This window comes from Musa acuminata, chromosome BXJ2-10 (assembly GCF_036884655.1).
Source record: "Musa acuminata AAA Group cultivar baxijiao chromosome BXJ2-10, Cavendish_Baxijiao_AAA, whole genome shotgun sequence".
Lineage (NCBI taxonomy): Eukaryota > Viridiplantae > Streptophyta > Magnoliopsida > Zingiberales > Musaceae > Musa > Musa acuminata.
Window position 1 is genome coordinate 20,121,143 of NC_088347.1, and position 23,867 is coordinate 20,145,009.

Sequence of the window (23,867 nt, forward strand, 5' to 3'; positions counted from 1 at the left end):
TATCAAATAGATAGAGAAAAAAATTCAATCCCTCCCTTCACAAGAATAATGTATAAAAAGAATAAAAATCTTTCTTTCTTACCTTATATATGTTCTATTTTATATCGATTCTTTAGTCCTGTATTCTATCTCAATTTCACTTAATGTCTATGTTGTCTATCTCAAAGAGCGATGACCACTATAGTCTACTTTGTCATCGTATCTGATATGGAGCTGCTCCTCCTCACGTCCTGCAACTTCAATGGCAAGGCTCGACTTGTCGATGCCGTCGTGGTGGGATGACTCGCACACGAAGTACGCCACCGTCCGTACCGCCAGCTCGGAGATGATCACCAGGCACAGCGGCGGCTGCAGCAGCCCCCGGTCGTGCCACAGGTCATGGCCGCTCTCCCCCACCATCATCTGCCGGAAGGCCTGCTCCATCGCCACGAAACAGAGGTCGAGAGCGACGAAGATGGCCGACGCCGTACATAGCATTCCTTGGATCAGCCGCGTCGCCTCAAGCCCGCGGGCGTCCTCGAGCACCGAGAAGACGCTGGACAGGTGCCAGACGACCCTGGCATTGACGATGGCGGCCAGATAGAGCGGGAGGAGGACGAAGATGGACGAAGGCGGGACCCGCGGAGTCGTCGCCGGCGAGGAGCCCGACGGCGACGGAGTTGAGGCAACGCCAGACGCTGGGGAAGACGGCGAACACCTCCGGTGTGCAATCCATCGCGGTGAAAGAAGGACTATTGGAATTGGGTTTGGCACGTACTTTTACGAACGTTTGGATTACTAATGATATGATATTAAATATATTTATTACCTGTAGGCATCTATCTACATTTTGAATTAACTCATTTTATCAGATTTTTAGAACTTACATATTTTTATCAGTAACTGATATCTAATTCATCCAATTCTTAAAGATTATATCTCGACGCTATTTTTACTCTCGATCAAATTCGATCGTACATAATTAGATTGGTCCAATGCATTAATAATTACATATCTGATCCGAATTAATGGGTTAGATTATAATAATACATGTAACTTTAATATTAAAGAAGCTGATGAGGAAATGTAAATAGTGATCAATTAATTAATTAATATACACGCTTGATTAAGGGACGGGTAAATAATCATCATTTATTGGGGTGCATAAATCGATAGCTCTTGAGAGGACATTTGTTTGAGCTTTTACGACATCACCAGCATCTAACAAGAAAGCAGGATTCCGATTCAATTGTCACAGAGACGAGAGTAGAATAGGATTAAGAATGCTGCTGATTTGGAAGTGCAAAGCATAGCAGTGCAGAGTACACAGATTCTTAACCAAGACGCCTGTGATTCCTTCCATGCATAACTCTCACGATTCATTCACCATTTCTTATCCACAGAAGAAAAGAATGCATGGGGGGCTCATCGGTCAATTGGTTTTTGGAACTCCATAGACCAGTAGTCTGAATCCGAGAACTCAGGTGTTGAAGAACTCATCTGCATGCTTCTGAGATCTCCAGAACAGCCGTCGCCACCATACCTGAAAAGCCTTGCTCAGGTTCGGGCACCCTGTGCCATGCTCCGCAAAGCAGCGAAACCATTCCTCGAAAAAGCTCTGCTGCTGTTTCAATGGAAGGGTGAGCAATGCTTGCCCTAGGCTCTCCTCCAACGTTCTCATATCCAGCCCCTTGGAGCACCGCTGCAACCAGCCAAAGTCCCACAACATCGGTTCAAACCATGCTCTGAGAACGGCGAACCTCTCATCGCCATGGCATTGCAGCTTTCTCCTCCCAAGTCCAATGAATACACTTGCTGAGATGCGGCTGAGCTCGTACCTCATCATCGGCGATGCCCTTCCGTGCATCTTGATCAGTTCCTCTTGGTTTGCCCACATGTGCACAAAATCTTCGGCCATCTCCTTTTCCATCAGGATTTCTAACAGCCAGTTGAGGTTTTCGACTTGCTTTGAGACCCTCTCGATCAGTGGCTTTGTTTCCATTCGACCCACGATGCCACGGTCTGAGGCTTCCTCAAAGAGATGGACAAGGGAATTCAAACATGAATGGCAAGTGTCATACAGCCTCTCCTTGTCGACTCCAGCGGGGTCCTTTTGGTAGACTGAGCTTTTGGATAGGAGACCGCTGACGAGAGACTGCATCTCCTTCCTTGCTTTTGTATTTGTCCCGTTCGTGACGGATTGAATAAGATGAACGGCTAGATCCTCAGGGTTATTCTGGCCTTGTGGACCCAACCTCGCTAGGATATCTTCTGAAATTGCTTCATCAAATTTACACCTCACAAACAAGCTCTTCAGCTTCTCCTCCTCATTCTCACTCCATGGAACAGCCTCAATGTACCTTAAGCAGGATTTCATGCCTCTGTCAAACATAATTGTTGAAGATACCTAAAAAAAGAAACAAGTCATTACAATCCCAAGAAGAAAGGCAGACACAAAATACATTAAAAAAAAAACATGCAATGATGTACACAAGAATAAACAAGTAAAATTGCATTTCCAAGTCACTAGAATAAAGTGCTGATAACAGATGCTTGTAGGTGTTATCTACCGGTTGAAAGGTTTTTCTGAATCTTATAAAAGCTTCCATAGAAAAGAAAACCTAATTCGAACATTAGGATCCAACTTGGCTAAAAAACACTCTAATGCAATTATTCTCTCTTAAAAATACCACAAACTTCTCAAGAAGGCACAGAAGAACCACCATCAGAGTCAATTTCTAGGGAGGTCAGATGGAAGTTATAGTACTTTGACATGTAAATATTTTAGGCATAAGAACATTATAATATTTACATTATAAGAAGAAGAGGCATGTCTCTGATACTAAACTACATTTTCAAGACAATACTACTGACACTCAAATAAGCTCAGTTCCTTAAGAATAATCCTCATTGACCTCTAGAACCAAATTATGAGCACTTCCACACACATCTTCATAAATTCTGTAATTCACGACAGGCTACATATTATGAAACCGACGGAAACTCTGGTGACCAGCAAATTATCATCTAATTATCAGCAAATTACTAGTTTATGATTACAGTTTCATGCAAAACAAAGTTGCATCCCCTTGTTCCTATTCAGTGGTTTGGGTTCTGCAAGGCCAGTCAAAGGGAGTTCATCTTCCAGCATAGTTTGTTTACCTCCTAACTTGAACCCTAATTGCACAGCCTCGCTCACAATGAGACACCACAAATCGAGTTCCTTCGAGTCAAAGACTGATTGATTCAGCATCAAATGGAAATTGTAGCAGTTCTTCTGAAAGTTACCTTAAGATTTGTCCAAACCAAATTTCACATACGGATTGCATTAACATATCAACTCTCGTGCAAAAAAATTTACTTACAGATTGCATCAATATATCACCTCCCGTACCAAACAAAAGATACAGAACGGGATGAAAGAAATGATTGACCAATTGAAAGCATCCTCACCTCAAGTATGTCGATTGCTCGGGAGACGCCTCCCTTGATCAGCCACCTCGCTGCATCCTTAGCATACATCAGCTCGATGGTCTCCTTGAAAACGTCCACATTCTCCAGACCAGAAAACTCTATCTTGCAGGAATCACCGGACGCATCCGGCACCTGCCTTGCAGATTTCGAAAGCATCGCTGCCAAAAGCGCACTGCTTTCGGACAGAATCCCCGGCTCCAGCTCCAGCACCAGGCACCTCCCATCTTTCCCCTTCAAACTAAGCTTCAACTCCGAGCCGCTCTCCCCGAAGCACGCCCTATTCTCCGCATCCGGATTCTCCGACGCCAAAGACCTGTCCTTCGAGACCGGATCTGGCCGCTCCGGCTCCGACTCGGCGACCACGGAGGCGATCGACACGGAGTCGGAGATTTCCGGCAGTGGGCCCAGGGGGGCGTCGGAGTCGATGGGGGAGACCCTACCGGGGGAGAGGATCCGGCGGCGGTCGATGATGCCGAGGCCGAGCCTGCTGGTGGGGGAGGGGGAGCTATGGAGGGAGCCAGGGCAGGGCGTCTTGGGCGGGGGCTTGGAGGGGCGGCGCCGGGGGTGGGGGCAGTCGTGTCTCGGGCGGTCAGGGCTCTGGGTGGAAGCTGCGAATGTGCAGCATAGCGCGCGGCGGAGGCCCGGGGACCGCCGGCGGGCGTCCGCCATGGCTTCGAAGAAAGCTGCTGGGAAGGACTAGGGTTAGGGTTGGGGCGGGGCGGGGCGGGGCTGGGCTTTCTTTGGATTCCTTTGCCTCGCTCTGCCGTGCTTCGTCCTTCCGGGGAAGTAAAAGATGCTTCGCGACACAAGTGGGGGAACGGTACGGATCCACTACAGTGGAAGGTGCAGGGAGCGAAGCCTGCAATGGGAGAGAGGTGAGTACACGTGGACTCTAAGTGGCGGAAAGGACAGGTCACGTGCATGCGGTGGAAGGTGATAAGGCCCGCTGCTGCCTTGCCAGTACAGGTGGCAACATGCATGGGTGTGGGATGGCCATGAAAAAGTAGGACCAGCGCATGGCAACCATAGCATATGGAAATGGTCCCTTCTCTCATCAATAATGTTTCGGGACAAGAGGCATGGTTGATTTCATCCAATAAAATGGGACAACATAATACATCAGAAATATGATTTGAATCGTCGACGACCCAATCTAATGCAACTCATCCACGTCTCAAGTTTATGTTCATAAATGAGCCTCATTTACGTTATTTAATATGACAAATTCTTTTTAATCTTATGTTGATTAACGTATCATGTTGTTAACTTAATGAATAAATATTATTGCAGCTCGAATGGACAACTCTGACCTTCCATCTCGAATTGATAACTAAAGTTTGACTCATCTCATCCGAATGTCAAAGCTAATTTCAAATGGGTATCACAAAAAAAAATTGTAACTACGGGTCAAAATAAAAACGAAAAAAAAAATCATATATCAGGTAAGAAGATGCAATATATGGAAGATCAATTATAACGAAGGTGAGGACCGCAACGACATACGACAAACCTTACGATGATATAGGTGGTGTAGTGCTCGAGTCTTACATACATTGAATTATAATTAGCATGCTAATAGAAACACAAATAATATATACATACCCTCATTTAGTATATGATTTATGATGTCTATATTTCATAAATATGATAAATGATATGTTAATATTTTTATCTTTAAAGTTGAAGTATGTGTTTTCCTAAAAATATTATTTATAGTGTTATATGAAATATAGGTTGTGTATGCAAAAGTATCAACATCTACTTTAAACATATTTTGTAACAAAAAATGTATATTCCTTCGGTGTAATAAGCTTAAGTATGCTAATGGAGTTAGTATAAGATTAAGTTATAGTAATAAATATATATATATAGTGACTAAAAGTGATGATTGAATTATAATAAATCTTAAGTAAATCTCAAAACTCTTTGAATCTTAAGTAAATCTCAAGACTCTTTAAATTATAATAAATTAATATATATATAGTTTTAAGTTTTAAACATCATCGAGGATAATCAACTATTTGAATATGGATGAAATAATAAAAAATTAAATAAAGATAAAAATTAAATAAAAGTATTATACTAAAAATATTAAGATTCATAAGTGAGATTGAAAGATGAATTTTGATCGAAATACTTAATTCTTATTAAGCCAAATTAAGCTCAAATTGAGTTATAACACTAGAATTATGTTAAGAAAAGAAGAAAAAAAATACGAGAGTCCCTGATAGGATTGAACCTATGACCTCTTACTTACCTTTTAAGCAAAAGTTAGCTTCTATTTATTTTAATCTTATCTTCCTCACAAACATGAAATTTCTTAATTTTTACTCTTTATTCTTAGAGTCTCAACGATCTTGATTAAAAATTAAGGTAAGAAAAATATAATTCATCTCTTGTCATACCTAAAATTTCAGTTTTATAAATTAAAGGCTGACATTTTTAGCTGCTTTTGAGTTACTTACGCTTGAAATTAATCATTAATTTTTGGATATGTTTTGTATGAATCTTTTATCGTTGTAAAATCTATGACTTTAATATCAAATTTATACATAGAGTTATGAATATTTTAATATGAGATACTCGAAATCTCTTATTTTCTAAAAAGAGATTCTGTTTAGGGATAAGATTAGGCTCGATTCTTTCGATATTTAAAAAAAAAAAGTTAGGTTTGGTGAAATTTAGAATTGAATGAATATTATTTTATACACCAAAATATGAGGTTTATAAGTTTTTATAGCCTCAACCTAGTTTCAGCAAAACAGAATAAGTGTTTATAGTTGAATTAAAAAAATAGTTTAGTCTCCAAATGATTTCATTTTAAATTAAAATTTGATAGGTATTTAGTTTTATATGTCTCTTAGTTTTTTTTTATAAAATTTGATGATGAGTTAAGATTGTTTAGTCAATTAGAATAGTAAAATAAAATTATTTCATAAAATTATATGATGATTTGATTGATACTAACTAGTTAATTTAAATTATAAAATATATTATTAAAAAATAAAATATTTTTCATTTTTCAATAATTGAACAACGACTAGAGGAGCAAAGGTGATAAGCAGGGTTGACAAGACGAAGGCAACAACTAAAAAGGTAATAAAAGTTATTTTTGAGATTACAAAATAAATACATGGATACTATTTGAAAAAAAAGGGAAAAAAATAAAAAAGTGAGATTTTTTTAAGAAAAACTACCCATCTTTTATTTTCAACAAAATTATATGTATGTACTCCATAAAAGGTTAGCGGTTATCCGTCTAAATTTATATATCATTCTAAAAATTATAAATATGCCATTATAGTTAATCGAAGTTTGCTACTATAAGTTAATTGTTAACTGACTACAATAAAAACTCATCATAATATTATAAGCATTAGGGTTATTTTATATATCACAATTATTAAATCCTTGTAACTCATATAAATTATTTTATGAATTTTCAGCAAAAATAAGTAGAGCATGTGACTTCTATATATTAAATTAATAATGTCATTTTTTGTGAATTTTGTATCATAAAATCCATCATCATCTCAATATGGACAAGTCATGAGCTAATTAATACCCAACTCCACCCCAAATGACTCAATGCAGGCGAGCATATCCACCCATCACACCGTATGCACCGGGAGGAGGATGCTGCAGCTTGGCCATCCCAACCTTGGCATATTGTTGCCACACCTGCTGCTCCTCGAGCAGCCGCTGCTGCTTCTCCATGTCCGACATCTGCACGTAGGACGGCGGCGGCACCATCAACGATGCCGCGAACGGGTCGCCCGCGACACTGCTCGCGCTCCCGCTGACGACGTACCCGTGCCCCACCCCGGCCTGCGCGTACATCCCGTCGAGTAACACCATCTCGAGGCCGCCGCCGAACGACGCTTTCTGGCCCGACAGATTGCTCGCCGTCTGCACCAGCGTCGTCTCCCAGTCGGACGGGTCGTCGTTCACGAACGCCTCCCATTTAGGCGCTGCGTCCGCTGACAGGCCGCCGTCGAACAACGCCAGCGCCAGCTTCTCCCCGTGCTCTTCTCCCGTCATCGCGTCTTCCTTCAAGTTCAAGAAGTCCACCGCCTCCTCCTCTTCCTTATTCTTCTCTAAGGAGTCATCCTTGACCTTGACAACGACCGCAAGCTCCTGCTTCGTGCCCTCGGCGTCGGCCGCCGGCGGGGGCAACGCTTTGATGCCATCCATCTCGCACTGGGACTCGTCCTGAGGCGTCGCAGGGTCCGGCTCCGGGCTGGGCTGCCGCTTGGCGTGGGCGAGGGTGGCCTTGTCGCGGATGAACTCGTCGATTACCTCGAGCTTCTTGGGGGTGATACGCACGACGTCGGGGTACTCGGAGCAGCGACAGATGCCGGCGGACTTCGACCAATCGTAGAAGAGGTCGAGCTCGTCAAGCTGCTTGGCGTGGCGGGAGAAGATCTCATGGACGCTGACGCAGTCGGGGACTTCGAGGTCCGTGAAGCGATCGACGAAGATGTTCATGATCTCGGCGAGGTCGTAGTAGATTTGGAAGCTCTCCTTCACCAGGGGGTAAAGCGCGACGTGCACCACGCGGTTTTGCTTCGCCGCACCTGCGTATCGTATGCATACATGCTTTAACATCCCCCCCCCCCCCTCCTCAAATAATAAAACCATCCCAAAAAACGAACATTTCAGTATTGGAATTTGTATATATTATGCTAAAATACTCGGTAAAAATTAATAATATTACTATTGGAATATAAAATTATTAATATTTTATGGCTCAAACTATTTAATTATGATTATGGTTGATGGTATTGACTAAAGTTTATCACATGAATGTTAAAGGGAAGTAAGGAATGCTCTACCTGTGGGCCGGCATGCGAGGAAGCGCTCCAACATGTGCTGCAGGTGGCGCGTCCTGGCGAAGACGTGGTCGGTCGTCATTTCCTTCAGTGGCGTGCTGGCCTTCGAGGACGCCGCCTCAGCGGCAGCAGCGGTCTCCTCGTCGACCTCCTCCTCGTAGATGTTGCTCCTGCTGCTGCGCCACTTGCGGCGGCCGTGCATCCTGTAGTCCAACCGCTCGTCCAAGTAGAGCGCGAACGTCCTCACGAAGGCCGAGAAGTCCCAGGCGTCGGAGCCGGAGGAGTCCCTGAAGTGGGACATGTTGAGCATCCGGGAGCCGCAACGGGTGGCGAAGAAGATCTCCCGCTCGTAGGCGGGGTCGCCCTCCACGAGCAGACGGTGGATGAGGATGAGTGTCTTGAGGGCCACCGTCCAGTTCCGGGTCTTGCCCAGCCGCCGCGACAGCGACGACACGCACGCCCCCACGTAGGCCCGGGAGTAGCACATCAGGCTCAGGATCTCGAGGATGTGCTTCTCCTTCGCCGGCAGTTCGTTGTGCCGCGTCGCCTTCACGATGGCCACGTCCAAGTCCGACAACGTGGCGCTGCTGCTCACCTTCGCCAACCCGATGCTCGTCTGGTCCTTTACGGCCCCAAGCGCCTTCCGGATCCTGCTGGGCGCCATGGCCGGCTCTTCCCGCTGCTGCAGAGGAAGAGAGGAGAGATGAAGGATTCGTACGAGTTGAGAACCGTGGAAGCCGCTGTTGAAGGAAGGGGTATAGGTGGCTGTTGAAGGAGAACCGTTGGTTGGTAGATCATCGCAACGGATGCTCTTCTTGTTGTCCATCTTTGACGGGTTCCATGTGGTCCGCATCTCCGGCCTGTTCACTGGCATTTGAACAAACACCAGCTGTTCTGCCCTAATTGGATGCCTCGAGCTGCATTCAGCGAATAACACCACACTCATCCGACCAGAATAAGTCAGATCGATTTCAGATACTGTACGGAGCATGCTAAAACATCAACTTTAATGTCCTATATAGATCCGTCTTCAAGAGTTGAAATCTCCCTCATGTGCACAACAGATGCACTGAAATTGTCTGTATTCCTTATCTTACAATATCTCTCGACAACAATAGGCACATAATTATGACAAGCGATGACTTAATGACATAAAACAGATCACTAAAAGGGCCCGTTGAAACGAGCCGAAGGGAACTCTTGCAACAGATGATGGTGCTCGTGTCCAGAAATAAGTGCATTCGGATGAGGCATAGCTCTCAAAAAATCTTCAATCTGATAAGTCAATCGCAAGAATTAGATCCACCACAAAAGCTATATTTATAAAAAAAATAAATTGATAAAAGCAACAAAAAATATAACCTAAATATGCACCTGGATATTCCGTGAAGATCCTTCGCTGATAATATCAGGTACTGCAAGGAGAGGTTTGTACAACATCATTGTCAAAGTAAGAGATAAGATCGGCCATGGGACTTTGGTTCTGAAATGTGGAACAATGAGCTGATGCATGCTGAACAAATGGAACATTTGGCATGATGGATTCAGTGAAGTCGTTATCCCTAGTAAAGCAAAAATCATTCAGCTCCACATATTGTTCACTACCGAGTTCTGATAACATAGGAAGCAAGGCAGTTTCGCAGAGAACATTCTCAGGGTGATTGATATTGCCAGAATTCATTGCATGAGAAGAGAGGTTCCCAAATTCATCATAAATTCCTTCAGGATCCACTGCAGAGGCATCGTTAACATTCATATCAAGAATGGCCAAGTCAGACATCTGCAAGGAAACTAACAAAGATGATCACAAACAACATCAAAAATTCATGAATTTGCATCAACGTATTCAGAAAAGAAATCAAACCATGAATGTGTCACCAGCAGCCTCTATGTGTGGAGAGCTATTAAGAATCTCTGCCACCTCGGCCAGCCATATTCCATCAGCATCAAGAAGATCAGGATCAGAAGGCACCTCAACATGACTGGAGGCCACAGTTTGCTGACTAAGAGGATCCAACAGTATAGTCTGATTGACTAATGGTTCCGGATTTGGGCAAGATACAGAAGGAAGAGGAAAAGAATTCTCAGTGATTGTGTCATCCTCCCAATCCTCTTCATTAAATGGAGCACAATATCGCTCCCCAATTTTAGGACCTGGACCACTTTTTTGAAAAATTTTGGAGAGAACATATGCTTCCTGTAATGTTGAATGAGGAAGTTGAGTTTCATACATGAGAAAATGCATGGTAATCAAGTGTAACATAATATTTTTTTTTTGTTAAACGAATGGTCAAATTGACTGAAACTGACAAGAAAACTTATACGTAATGATATTGCAAACAAGATCAGTACATGGGAGTCCCAAATTCCATGAAGAAAAATATTTTCAGAGATTTAGATTGTCAAGACAATTGTCAATTGCACAAGTTGTTCCTAAACATGCTTGTTCAGTTTTCATAGGGCGAATTAAAATTTTTCATGGAATGCAGCCTCATGAACATGTTGTAAAATAGACCGATTGAACCCAGGAATTGGACTTATCATATATATCAAACAATATCCTAGGTGCCTAGGAATGTCACTTCCAGAAAACTAAAATGTTCCTTAGTTAGCAAACTACAACTTCTTTACCTAAACATGGATGTAAATTATGCATGTTTGCTTCTTTTATGACTTGAACGACCAAGGCTCAAGTCATACAAACAACCCCTTAACTTGCTGGGGTAAGCATACATACATTGACATTCCCTAAATCATTAATGGTGATACACTATTTTTTTAATGTCTTACAATTAACACACACAATGAGAGAGCAAAGGAATTAAGAAATATAACTGATTTGCTAATTAAGAAACACCCAAAACCTGTGAGAATCCAGCCTCAACCAATTGCCGATTTAATAGCCTGTACTCATACATCACCCAGTCAGTCCTTTTGCCTTTTGGAGGCTTCCCTTCATAAAAAACTAGAGTCTTCTTCATCCCAACAGTCTGAGAATTATGAATCACATATCTATCCCTTCCAGTAGCCTTCCAGTAACCAATACCAGTTGCACGATTTGTTCTAGAGCCATTAGGATATTTTTTATCTCGAGGGCAAAAGAAGTACCACTCAAGATCTTTACTACGCAACTGAGATTTGTCTGCACAGATAAAAACTAACCATTTAGAAACAACACTGATCCAAGAGAAAAAAGAGAAGTGCATACAAAAGAAGCATACTGAATCAGGGCTGCTTAGGTGATCATAGTCGATCATTGAGAAATAATAACTATGCAAATCTAGGCATTTTGAAGTTAAACATATTAGAAGTGAGATAATATTTGTATCTAGAAAAAGGATCAGATGTAAATATATAGTACCTGGAAGATCCCAAGGGGCAAATTTGTACAGTTCAACTTCTGCAATAGCTTCAAAATGAAAAGGCTTTCCCATTATTTTTCTTTTCAAGTAGTACCAAACAAGTTCAACATCAGTTGGGTGAAAACGGAAGCCCGGTGGGAGGAAGGCCTTCGCCATCAAAATGAAGATCTTTCCTGTCTATACTAAATGAGATTTGAAATGTGATTAGTCCAACGAGAATAAATACTGCGCTTATCAAGGCTGTCCTCAATTTCATAGCAGTAATAATCTTTATAAACTCAGAACTAAAAATTTATACCTATCAAATCTTTAACCTAAATTTCACAAATTCCTTATCTATTAAGTCCAGTTCCAAGCCAAAACCTCTGACTATCTATCATGTCCAGTGCCGAAATTTTACTCGACGAGAACACCACAACCTACTACGGCATACAAACCAAAAGTCACACCAAAGAAACCGAGGATAGTCCTTTCTGATGTCAAAAGACATTTGATATGCAAGCAGAATCCTGTAAGCAGCAACTTAATGTTACAAGAAATTCAAAAACCACACATTTTATTAAATTAACAACGATTCAATAAGCAATAAGAAGGAATTCAAAAACATTGTAGACGATTGTAAACACGACAGCAACATCATACGGCATGACTGAGAAACAGAAAAATTAACATACTACAGGACGAGATTAAAACACGATTCATACTCATGAGAAACAAGATCTGTAACAGAAATTGAGCCTGAACTTTGTAAAGAACATGAAAATTTAAGGTTTACCATTTTAAAGAACATCCAAAGATAAAAAAAGAACATTGCCTAATCAAGAACATTAACATGGGAGATCTGATGGCAGAAGTAGATTGTATTGCAAACATAACAGATGAAGACCATACTGCTTGGACACAAATACTAAAAATGCAAACACTAAGAAATGTTACAAGACAAATGACAAGGTCATTGCCAATCGATACTGGCAATAATGACATGACACTCTGATGCAACACTTCAAGTATGATATAATTTTTGCAAAGTGTAATAATCATTCAGTATAGGAAGAATGTAGACTCAAAGAAATCTAACGCAATGATGGTAACAAAGACACTATTTAAATCATTGCAGAAAATGAGACAGAATTCAATTTTGAACATAATCATAGGATAGGAATCATTAAGGGCACATATACATCGGAAAGTACTGAACGTCAAGAAGGAAACAAGGGAAGAAAAATAAGATCTTACTAAAATTAGATATTAAATTTCTCTGACAGACAACCATATAAGGATAAAGATCATTAGTGAATTAATAATATGAATCGTATATAATTAGCTCGAGTTCAGAAATACATACATTCCAGATTTGGAAGAGCTGAAATTCAAAAAAGGACAGGAATCAATTTGCACATAATTAAAGGACAAGAATCATCAAGTAACGGCACATATACATTGGAAAGTATTGAACGTCAAGAAGGAAACAAGGGAAGAAATATAAGATCTTACTAAAATTAGATATTGAACTTCTTTGACAGACAACCATATATGGATAAAGATCATTAGCGAACTAATAATTTGAATCATATATATCTAACTCGATTTCGTATCTACTTACATACCAGATTTGGAAGATCTGAATCACAAAAAAGGAATGAAAGTAAACAAAAGATACATGAATATTGTAGTTCTAGCATGTGGGACTAGAGTAGAACAACAGGTCATGACCATTTATGTTCGTGTAGATCTACAAGCGAAGTACCATGCACAACCTAATTCCTAAAACATTACAACTATTAGAAGTTTCAGATTCAATCGACTGGATTAGTAGAATTAATTACTCAACACCATCCATCCACATGGATCAAAAGAGCTACAAAACCCGAAAATCTTACAGGAAAAAAGATATATAATTAAAACAAAAGGAGTGGATCGCTTTAAAGACAGACCAACATCAAAGCCAGACAAAGAAAAAAAAAAACCCTAAATTTCTGCTAAGATAATGAAAGAAACAGCGCAGATCGAAGATCGATCGAAGGATAAAGAGGCAATAAAGAGATCGGAGCTTACGAATCACGAACTTAGCCTGGGGGAACTTGATGGAAGCGTTGATCAGCCCGCCGTCGTCGACCCAATGAGAAATGGAAAGAAGTGACGAAGGGGGCAGTTGAGGTTTTATAAAGGGAGCACACGGCGCCCGCAGATTCGATACTTCGTATGCACTCATTCGACTCCCATTGGGCAATCGGAATGGGGATGGTCGAAGGAGTCGACCGTGCGTGGAATCATGGTGCGCTTCGGATCTATTGATGGGTTGGATCTGATCCAACCCAATTCAACTCGGATCAGATTTGAGCTCACAGTCAAGTTGTGGAATGATTGAGTAATCGAGTCCATTGAATAGTGCGCTTCCGATCTATTGAATAGTGCCGTCCATTGAATAATCGAGTCCACACTATCAACCAACGAACGGCTGAGAAGGTGACTCGGGTGTCCATCCGTGGGTTGATATGCAATAAGATCACCGGGTATTCCCTTGGTATTAAGTAATTTGTTATAAATCGTGTCCGGTGTCCGGCTGTGTCTCAAGCATATAGTCTTATCTAATCCAAGGTGGATACTTTAGGCGTATTATCGTATCTAACTCACGAGAGGTATTTCATGTATATTTTTTATACTTAGCCTGAGGAAAGCATCTCGAGCATTTTTTTTATGCTTAGCCCAAGGTATACATCTTGAACGAGTTTCTTATGCTTAGCTCAACGAAAGCATCTCAAGCATATTTTTCGTACTTAACCTAAGGAATGTTAACTCTCCCCTGGTCAAACCTTCATTCGTGAGAAAATCACTAAGTGTTACGTCGAGCGGGAGTCTTGGGAGTCGAATCAATACTCTGGGAGGTGAAGTGATGCTCCGAGAGTTATAAGATGGCCCCCCTCTTACATGGTAGGCTCACTTTACCCTTTGAGCTCCGCTTTCGTTGATCTTATTGCCCTTTGCCTTTCACTTTTTTTCTCGAATCTTTAAAGCATTAGACAACTTTTTCCTTGAAAGTTAGGAAATTGTTCTCTTCTAATTCATCTAAGTTCCAAACTCTTAGCTAACTGATGGTCGAGAGGATCAAGGACCTGTCCTTGCGTAGCCCGAGAGCAAGAGAGAGAGCATTGTCAGGAGGATCGAGGTCTAATGGATTGGATTTTCCTGTATCGTCTGAGGACTGCGGCGTAGTGGCCTAGTATGTCCGTAATCGATGAGTCGAGTTAATTATTATGAAGATAATAATTGACTGAGCTAGAAGGAGTTCTGATAGGTATGACTCACAACAAGCTCGATATTGGACCTAGAGGGTCACACACATATAGTAGGCACTGCGATGAGTAGAGGTTCGGATATGAGATATCCGTCGGAGCTCCTATCTTATTGGATATCTAATAAGCCTATGAATTATTAGATCCCATGGACGAGATCCAATAAAAGCCCGTGAGAGATTATTGAATAGAGATCCATTAATCTAAGAGGTTTGGGTAGTTGGATAAAGATTCAATACCCAATAGGGAAGGATCCATTAGGGTTAAGTTGACAAGGGACCTCTATAAATAGGAGGGATTCAGTGGTTCATAGGCTAGAGCTTTTGCTTGCCTCTCTTATTCTCCTCCCCCTCTCCACCTCAAAGTAGGTCTGAAGTTTTGAGAAGCGTCGTCGCAGCCCTGCTTTGTGGATCACCACTAGAGAGGAGGGTGCTTGACCTGCTTAATCCTCTCCTAGAGATCTACAAGAAAACAGGAATATACGATCTTCCTAGGTAACACAATCTATTCTATATGTAGTTTTAAGTTTCACAGATTTTTGCGTACCAATCTTTGCATGACAACGAACATCTCTTTGGGAATATGGGATTTTATTTTTTGTTCTTCCATTGCGCATATGATATCACCCCCAAAGATTTTCCAACAAATATATCCTTAAGTACTTGAGAAGGACTAAGTATCTTTTACTAGTATATGGAGGTAGTAGCCTCAGGGTTGAAGGCTACATGGACTCGAGTTTTCAATTCGATGTCGATGATAGCAAGTCGAATTCAGGGTATGTATACAGCTTGAATGGAGGAGCAGTGTGCTGGAAGAGTTCTAAACAATATACTACTACTAACTCAACCACAGAGGCAGAGTAATTGTTGTAATAGAGGCAACAAAAGAGTGAGTGTGGATGAAGAAATTCATCATAGATCTAGGAGTCGTGCCAAGCAGTGAGGAGCATATTCCCTTATATTGCGACAACAACGGGGTAATTGCTCAAGTGAAGGAACCCAAGTCTCATCAGAAGTATTCTAAGGAGGTTCCTCCTAATCCGAGAGACCGTGATCCGAGGAGATATAGGAGTGGAAACAGTTCCATCTGAAGATAACATTGCAGATCCACTGACAACACCGTTATCTTATATTGTCTTTGAGCGTCACAAGGGTCTGATGGAGATCATTCACATAGGTGAGATTGACTTTAGGTCAAGTGGGAGATTGCTAGTCATATGTGCCCTACAAGGCAATCACGTGAGTGATGGCATGTGTGACTTGACATGCAATCTTTTTACTTATTATATTTTGATATTATCACTTCATATTGCTTGTTGCATATATGCATATATATATTGTGATTTCTTTAGATTTGTATAATGAGAATCGAATCGTGATAAGATTATGATAATGAGACCGATTCACCTTTAAACACATATCCTAAATAATCTCAATTATAGGTTACTCGAGAGGGACATCGAAATAATCAGATAGACTGATGTGTTGCATACCCGTCCATATGATGGATGTAGTTAGCCTCATAGCTGCTCGTGTGGGAATACTAGGGATACAATATAGGTGCTCATTGGGGAATAAGTTCACTGATTGATCTGCTTAAGAAATACTGGATGGTTGATGATGTCTTATTGTCAAATAGTGATTCCGTGGTCTTAATGGTGTATCTGGTCCTTAGACTTGAAACACCAAGGATGTCCTATATAAGTGTTCTACTCTTTAATATTGGACTTATAGGTTTGGATATCCCAGATCTAGCACAGTCGGTTTTCAGGAGTGGTAGTCAACCTTTCGAGGGCTATTGAGTGTCGATAGAGAATCATTCACTCTCGATGTCATGAGAGGAATGTCCCATGTGTTTTTGCTCAATCAAATCCTTGACCAAGGTCATTCGGATTGAGAGAGTAAGAGTTTTCCAAGAGAATCCGAACAAATTCCTGACCAAGGTCATTCGGATTGAGAGAGTAAGAGTTTTCCAAGAGAATCCAATTAGAGCAAGACTCGAGTAAAAAACCATATGGGTCTGACAACACCATGCTCGGTATATGGTCTCTAGGATATTAGATGGATGAGGGACTATAGGTACATGATAACTGAGGACAAACAAGTCTAACGGATTGGATTCTCCTGTATTATCTGGGGACTGCGGCGTAGTGGCCTAGTGCGTTCGGAGTCGATGAGTCGAGTGAATTATTATGGAGATAATAATTCACTAAGCCAGAAGGAGTTCTGACAGGTATGACTCATGGTTAGCTTGATATTGGGCCTAGAGAGTCACACACATATAGTAGGCGTTGCGATGAGTAGAGGTTCGGATATGAGATATCCATCGAAGCCCCTATATTATTGGATATCCAATAAGCCCCTGAATTATTGGATCCCATGGATGAGATCAAATAAGAGCTCATGAGAGATTCTTGGATAAAGATACACTAATCTAAGAGGCTTGGGTATTTGGATGGAGATCCAAAACCTAATAGGGGTGGATCTATTATGGTTAAGTTGACAAGGGACCTCTATAAATACAAGGGATTCAGTGGTTCATAAACTAGAGCATTTGATTGCTTCTCCTATTCTCCTCCCCTTCTCCACCTCAGAGCAGGTCTAGAGTTTTGAGGAGTGTCGTTGCAGCCCTATTGTGTGGATCACCACTAGAGAGGAGGGCACTTGACCTCCTTCACCCTCTCCTAGAGATCTGCTTAGATACAAGGATATACGATCTCCCTAGGTAACACAATCTATTATATACACAGTTATAAGTTTCGCGGATTTTACACACCAATTTTCACACAACGACGAATATATCTTTGGGAATTGGAGATTGTTTTTTTGTTCCTCCACTGCGCATGTGATGTCACTCCTAAGATTTCCCAACAAACTTAACCCTAATAGATCTTGCCATATTGGATATTGGATCTTCATCTAATTATCTTAGTATATTGGATACTGGATCTTCATCCAATTATTCATAGTTTAATAGAAATTGAATCCTCATCCAATAACCACTCTAAGCCCTATTAGGTCTCACCCAAAGGATCTAGTAAAACATAGGCTAATTGGACATCATATGTTCAATCCTCTATTCAACGTGTCATCCACTATTCATGTGTGACCCTCTAAGCTCAATACCAAGCTTGTCATGAGTTGCACTTGTCAAAACTCCTTTTTGACTCAGTGAATTATTATCCCCATAATAATTTACATGACTCATCAACTACAAGTGTATTAGGCCACTATGTCATAGTCCCTAGACGATACAAGAAGATCTAATCAATTGGACCTATTTGATCTCAGTTATCATGTTTCTATAATTCCTCATCCATCTAATATCTCAGAAATCATATATCGGGCATGACACTATTAGGCTCATACAAAATCTATTTAAGTCTCACTCTAATCAAATTCTCTCTCAATCTGAATCTTATACTTATCGGCTTTATCATAATCTGATCGACCTTAGCTTGGGATTTGCTTGAATGAGAATATATGGGATATTCCCCTCATGATAGTGGATGATTCTCTATTAACACTCAATTGTCCTCGTAAAGTTGGCTATCACTCTCGATGATCGATTGTGTCAGATCTAGAACCTCCAGACCTATAAATTCGGTATCAAAAAGTGAAGTACTTATACAAGACATCTTTGATATCTCAAGTACAAGGACCAGACACACAATTGAGACTACGAAATTACTGTCTGATGATAAAGCATTATTAACCAACCAGCATTTCGTAAGTGGATCATTTAGTAAACTCATTCTCAAATGAGCACATGCACTATATCCATAATATCCATATGATGGACGAGTATATACTTCGGTTTGTTTGGTTGTCTTGATATCCTTCTCAAGTAACCTATGATCGAAAATATTTAGGATCTGTGTTTATAGGTGAATTATAATCATGATCATGATCTAATCATGATCCAATTCTTATTGCACAGATTCAAAGATATTACAATATATTTATCATCCAATATAAAGTGAGAAAATACTATAATAATAATAATAATAACTAAAAAAACTGTATAGCATGTCACACATGTAATCACTCATATGATTAGTTTGTAGGGCACTTAAAACTAGCAACTTCCAAGTCATGAAGATAACTAACTAGCTTATGGCCAAGGTAGCCCTATAGTTGAAGCGAGAGGTTGAGGTTATTCAAAAATACATATTTTTCATCGGCTGTAAAGGGCTAGTTCACTCGGGTAAATCCTCCTTCGAGTATGGATACCTCCTTGCTCTAGCCTGATTCAAAGCAAGACATCCAAGACTAGAGGTCAAGGAGAATATATTCTGTGACCCTCAAATCACCCGACCTAGTCTTTGGATCTTTCATGAGGTCCATAGGAAGCTGGATAACTCCTCGGCCTAAGTACCCTTTACCCACTTCTTAAGTCTCTAGAATTTCTTAAACTTATGATTATTGAATTGTGTCTCATTATTGGTGATATTGGCTTTTGAGATTTTAAACCAAGTAATAATTTTTGTCTTTCGGAGACGAGTGGTTCGACCTCAATCTACTTTGTGAAGTAGTCTATCATAATTATTATGAATTAGCGTTGCTTTGAGGTTGATGGAAAAGGGCCAAGGAGGTCCATTCTTCACCGAAAAAGGGTCATCCATAATCGATCAGGCTGAGGTATACCATCAGTTGGTGTGAGATCTGTATACCACTAGCACCTATCGCACTTTTGGGTATAAGTCATCTTACCTTTTTTAATATTGGCTAATAGTATTTATGTCGTAGGACTTTGAATACAAGCGTTTGACCTCTAATGTGTTCACCGCACATTCTCCCATACACCTAACTAGAATATATTTAGCCTCTCGAGGGGATAAGCATTTAAGAAGCAATTGATTGAAGAGCCTATGATATAATTAATCATTTACTATGCAATGCCAAGCCTAGTGGTACTTAACTCACCTCATCGAAGCTTGATTAATCAAGAGTATGTCATCTCTCTTATATCATATGATATCATCCATTCAATATGGCATGTCTTAGGCTCGAGAGACCTTGGTCAACACTAGCATATGGGTGGGTGTTGCCATTTGAGAGGAGAAGCTAAGATCATTAAATAATCACTAATATTGTATAGGCATTTGGGTAGCAGTAAAGGTATCGAGTGTTGAAAACATCAACTATTGGTCTCAAGATGATATGGGTTAACAACAAAGCACCCTGCTTAAGCGCTCATTAAGCGGGTCAGTAGTATGGTGTTCTTACAACAGTAACCCTCCTTTTAGAACCAAAATGATATAGTGATTGTTGGTGACGTCTTAGTCAAATCAACTCGGTTTTGGGCCGCATGTAAAAATCCGAAAATGGTTGAAAATGTGACTCAGGTGTCCTTTGGTGGGCTGACCTGCAAGAAGACAAGCATCAAGAAGGGTGCCTAACCTGGTCCCTCTAACATTTAAATTAGGATCGAGGTGAAAAGTGGAGTTACGTGTAAACAATAATGACTTAAATAATAACAAATTAGTAGGCTTTTAGAAGGTTAGGCTCAATGGATTATTCTATAATATGGGCAAAATATTCCCATGATGAGTTTCAATTATGGGTGACTTTTCCCCTTATCACCCATTAAGATGAAACTCTCTTTTTTTCGATAATTTTTATAGAAAATACTCATATTTTGAGTATTTATCAATTAATATTTTTAATTTTAGTTTTTCTAAATATACTCATAATTTAAAATACCTAAAATAGCTCTAAAATTTTTTTTATCAAATCTTTTAACTTTTTTTAACATCATAAATTTAACTTTGGTTGATATTACACGTAAAAAAGATATCATACTTTTAGACTTGTAAATAGTTTGGTTGACATTAGGAGTTCGTTTTGATCATTTATAATATTTTTGATTAGATTTTATATTTTTTATTGTGATGGTCAAAATATTATAATATATTTTTTTTCTATTTGAATGATGTTGTTTCTAAATTAGTATAAATACTTACTATTGTATATCAAATGATTTGTAACGTGTTTTGATTCATTTTATAATATTTTTGTTATGATGATTAAAATATTATAATAGGTCAAAAATATTATAATAGATCAAAATACTATAATAAGTAAAAATTCAGAAAAATTAAGTATTTTTGGAATTAGATGTATTATTTAGAAAAACTGAAAAGACGGGTATTATTAGAAAAGTACTCAAAATATGAGTATTTTATAACGAATTCGCCCTTCTTTTCTTTCTCTGTTTCCATTTTCCAGTTTCTAACAATTTGATCCGCTCTCTGCGGTGGTAAGGCCACGTCGTCCACCCTCCCTATTTCTCCCGTGAGCACGCCCACGTGATACAACCTTAAATCTTCCCCCTGCGTGTGAAAAGATTACACTGGGAATATCCCATTGATTTGGTAGTCCATCCGCCGCTCCGTCGGACCATGGCTTCCTCTCTCGTCCCGCTGCTCCTCCTCCTCCTCCTCCTCCTCTCCACCTCCTCCGACGCCGTCCACGGCCGTCAACACCACAGGCACGCCCCCATCCCCAGCCCCAAGGCGGATGCGGCACCCACCGCCTCACCCGCGATCCGCCAGGCTTGCTGCGCCACCCGCTCCCCGGACCTCTGCCAGTCGACCCTCTCCCATCTCTCCCCATCCCTCCCCGCCAACCCCTCCGCCCTCGACCTCGTCCTTGGCGCCATCTCCGCTGCATCAAACGGCCTCCAGACCGCCCGGGCCAACGCCCAGGCCATCCTCAACGCCTCCGCCTCCAACTTCAACCACACCAACGCTGCGCGCAACTGCCTCGACTTCCTCTCCCTCTCCAACCACCGCCTCGCAGCCGCCTCCTTGGCGGTCCCCGCTGGCGCCCTCGCCGACGCCCGCGCCTTTGCCGGCGCCGCGGAGCTCTACCAGTACGATTGTTGGTCCGCCCTCAAGTACGTCAACGATACCCAGCAGGTGGTGGACGCCATGGCCTTCCTCGCCAACCTCGCGAACGTCACCGGCGGCGCCACCGCCATGGTGGCCGCCCTGCAGCGCTACGGTGCCAACATCTCGCTCTGGGCCCCGCCGCAGACCGAGAGGGACGGGTACTGGCCGGACGCCACCGTGGCGTCACCAAGCGGAGAGGCCGCCCGGAAGGAGTTCCCACGGCCGGGGACACCGCCGGACGCAACGGTCTGCAAGGAGGGCGGATGCCAGTTTGGAGCGGTTCAGGCGGCGGTCGACGCTGCGCCGGAGTACAGCGCCGGTCGGTACGTGATCTACATAAAGGAAGGGGTGTACGAGGAGACGGTCCGGGTGCCGTTCGTGAAGACGAACCTGGTGTTTATCGGGGACGGCATGGGCAAAACGGTCATTACGGGCTCCCTCAACGCCGACACCGTCGGCGTCTCCACCTACAACACGGCCACCGTCGGTGAGTACCACTTATAGTTTCCTTTGTGCAATCAATAAGAACTCGCTACGAATCCGCAGTCCAATCCTGGTAAGAGATTACAGTATGACGATAACTCATGTCAGTGCATGAATCATGCACTGAATGGCGGGACGTAGATCTAATTTATAGAGCTCCACCGGAAGCTTTGCGCATACTAGATCATAAGCCCTAATAACGAAAACGACGTCTTCCTACTGCTATGACTTGCCATGACTTGATGCAGCAGTCATCACCTACTTCTTCCCTGCGAGGAGACCTTGATGACAGCAAAACCTGTCCCACGCGTGCATCTGAAGTCTCTGGGCAGAGACTATGGATGACTGCATTCTCATGGGTGCAAATTCCTTGCAGTTTCGATCAGAGCTTGTCTCTGTCCTTCGTCACGGGTCACGGTATCCTCAATCACAGTCACGAGATGCTTGACCTCATCTGCTTGCAGAGGACAGCATAAAGTGTTCGACTCCTATCGCTTAGTGTAACCGATTCTCATCTGTTTGCTTGTCCACAGGCGTGAGTGGAGATGGCTTCATGGCCCGGAACCTGACCTTCGCCAACACCGCCGGGCCGGACAAGCACCAGGCCGTGGCCTTCCGCTCCGACAGCGACCTCTCCGTGCTCGAGTCGGTGGAGTTCCTCGGCCACCAGGACACCCTCTACGCACACTCCCTCCGCCAGTTCTACAAGTCCTGCCGCATCGCCGGCACCGTCGACTTCATCTTCGGCAACTCCGCCACCGTCTTCCACGACTGCCTCATCTTCGTCCTCCCCCGCCAGCTCAACCCCGAGCACGGCGAGTCCAACACCGTCACCGCGCACGGCCGCACCGACCCCGCCCAGTCGACCGGCTTCGTGTTCGACCACTGCGCCATCAACGGGAGCGACGAGTACCTCGCGCTCTACCGCTCGAAGCCCGACGTCCACCGCGTGTACCTCGGGAGGCCATGGAAGGAGTACTCGAGGACGGTGTTCATCGACTGCAACTTGGCGGAGATCGTGAGGCCGGAGGGCTGGGAGACATGGAACGGTAGCGTTGACTTCGCGCTGCAGACGCTGTTCTACGGAGAGTTCGGAAGCTCTGGTCCCGGAGCTAATGTGACCGCAAGAGTGCCATGGAGCAGCCAGATCCCGGCGGAGCATTTAGGAGCCTACTCCGTGGAGAACTTTATTCAGGGGGATCAATGGATTCCCTTTGATCTATAGAACAACATCTGCTGTCTTGTGATGCGATTTGAGCTGGAATATTATTATAATACACTATGATATGCACAATAAAATCCAGAGGACTGTAGGTTTCCATGGTATGTTCTGAGATGCTACGGAGCTCCACCATTGTTGCTTGCATGAGCTAATCTAAGTGGCAGTAACAGAGACCGACTCATGCACACCATCATAGAAAAGATGCCCTTCTGAAGGGGTCCATTCCTTCACCATCATCTTATCTACTGGTGCGTGGTCCATGCACTTCCTCTGTTGGATGTCCACATCCACCAGCTTCCAACACATAATGATCACTTGCAGCAAAAG

General features: G+C 42.2%; 4 protein-coding genes across 8 annotated transcripts; 1 reads left to right on the plus strand and 3 right to left on the minus strand.

Moving 5' to 3' along the window:
• Nucleotides 1–1,251: 1,251 nt before the first annotated feature.
• Nucleotides 1,252–4,312, minus strand: LOC135624415 (BTB/POZ domain-containing protein At2g13690-like). Its single transcript, XM_065127983.1, has 2 exons — nt 3,433–4,312; nt 1,252–2,386 (listed from the first exon to the last, which is right to left on the minus strand). The coding sequence occupies exons 1-2, from the start codon at nt 4,120–4,122 to the stop codon at nt 1,460–1,462; spliced, it is 1,617 nt and encodes a 538-aa protein (XP_064984055.1). The 5' UTR covers nt 4,123–4,312; the 3' UTR covers nt 1,252–1,459.
• A 2,589-nt stretch (nt 4,313–6,901) lies between these two features.
• LOC104000054 (putative clathrin assembly protein At1g03050) lies at nt 6,902–9,276 on the minus strand. The gene is made up of 2 exons (XM_065127984.1): nt 8,289–9,276; nt 6,902–8,030 (listed from the first exon to the last, which is right to left on the minus strand). The coding sequence occupies exons 1-2, from the start codon at nt 9,274–9,276 to the stop codon at nt 7,039–7,041; spliced, it is 1,980 nt and encodes a 659-aa protein (XP_064984056.1). The 3' UTR covers nt 6,902–7,038.
• A 2-nt stretch (nt 9,277–9,278) lies between these two features.
• On the minus strand, nt 9,279–13,860 carry LOC135624416 (NAC domain-containing protein 82-like). Of its 5 annotated transcripts, none has more exons than XM_065127987.1 (7): nt 13,703–13,860; nt 11,946–12,156; nt 11,647–11,824; nt 11,150–11,427; nt 10,150–10,482; nt 9,660–10,065; nt 9,279–9,560 (listed from the first exon to the last, which is right to left on the minus strand). In XM_065127987.1, exons 3-6 carry the CDS (start codon nt 11,801–11,803, stop codon nt 9,694–9,696), a joined length of 1,140 nt encoding a protein of 379 aa, XP_064984059.1. In that variant the 5' UTR covers nt 11,804–11,824; nt 11,946–12,156; nt 13,703–13,860; the 3' UTR covers nt 9,279–9,560; nt 9,660–9,693. The 5 variants fall into 5 exon arrangements, with proteins under 5 accessions (XP_064984059.1, XP_064984060.1, XP_064984058.1 ...); XM_065127988.1 differs by having other exon boundaries at nt 11,647–11,829; XM_065127986.1 differs by having other exon boundaries at nt 11,647–12,156.
• A 7,412-nt stretch (nt 13,861–21,272) lies between these two features.
• LOC104000053 (probable pectinesterase/pectinesterase inhibitor 51) lies at nt 21,273–23,637 on the plus strand. Its single transcript, XM_009421991.3, has 2 exons — nt 21,273–22,322; nt 22,852–23,637. The coding sequence occupies exons 1-2, from the start codon at nt 21,344–21,346 to the stop codon at nt 23,541–23,543; spliced, it is 1,671 nt and encodes a 556-aa protein (XP_009420266.3). The 5' UTR covers nt 21,273–21,343; the 3' UTR covers nt 23,544–23,637.
• Nucleotides 23,638–23,867: the final 230 nt, after the last annotated feature.

Coding starts and splice junctions, on each gene's coding strand:
- LOC135624415 (XM_065127983.1), bottom strand. CDS start 4,122: ATGGCGGACGCCCGCCGGCGGTCCCCGGGCCTCCGCCGCGCGCTATGC. Junction 2,387..3,432: donor GAGCAATCGACATACTTGAG/GTGAGGATGCTT, acceptor TTCTTTTTTTAG/GTATCTTCAACAATTATGTT.
- LOC104000054 (XM_065127984.1), bottom strand. CDS start 9,276: ATGCTCCGTACAGTATCTGAAATCGATCTGACTTATTCTGGTCGGATG. Junction 8,031..8,288: donor CCTCGCATGCCGGCCCACAG/GTAGAGCATTCC, acceptor TACGATACGCAG/GTGCGGCGAAGCAAAACCGC.
- LOC135624416 (XM_065127987.1), bottom strand. CDS start 11,803: ATGGCGAAGGCCTTCCTCCCACCGGGCTTCCGTTTTCACCCAACTGAT. Junction 11,428..11,646: donor TGCCCCTTGGGATCTTCCAG/GTACTATATATT, acceptor TTATCTGTGCAG/ACAAATCTCAGTTGCGTAGT. Junction 10,483..11,149: donor TTGAGGCTGGATTCTCACAG/GTTTTGGGTGTT, acceptor TCAACATTACAG/GAAGCATATGTTCTCTCCAA.
- LOC104000053 (XM_009421991.3), top strand. CDS start 21,344: ATGGCTTCCTCTCTCGTCCCGCTGCTCCTCCTCCTCCTCCTCCTCCTC. Junction 22,323..22,851: donor CTACAACACGGCCACCGTCG/GTGAGTACCACT, acceptor GCTTGTCCACAG/GCGTGAGTGGAGATGGCTTC.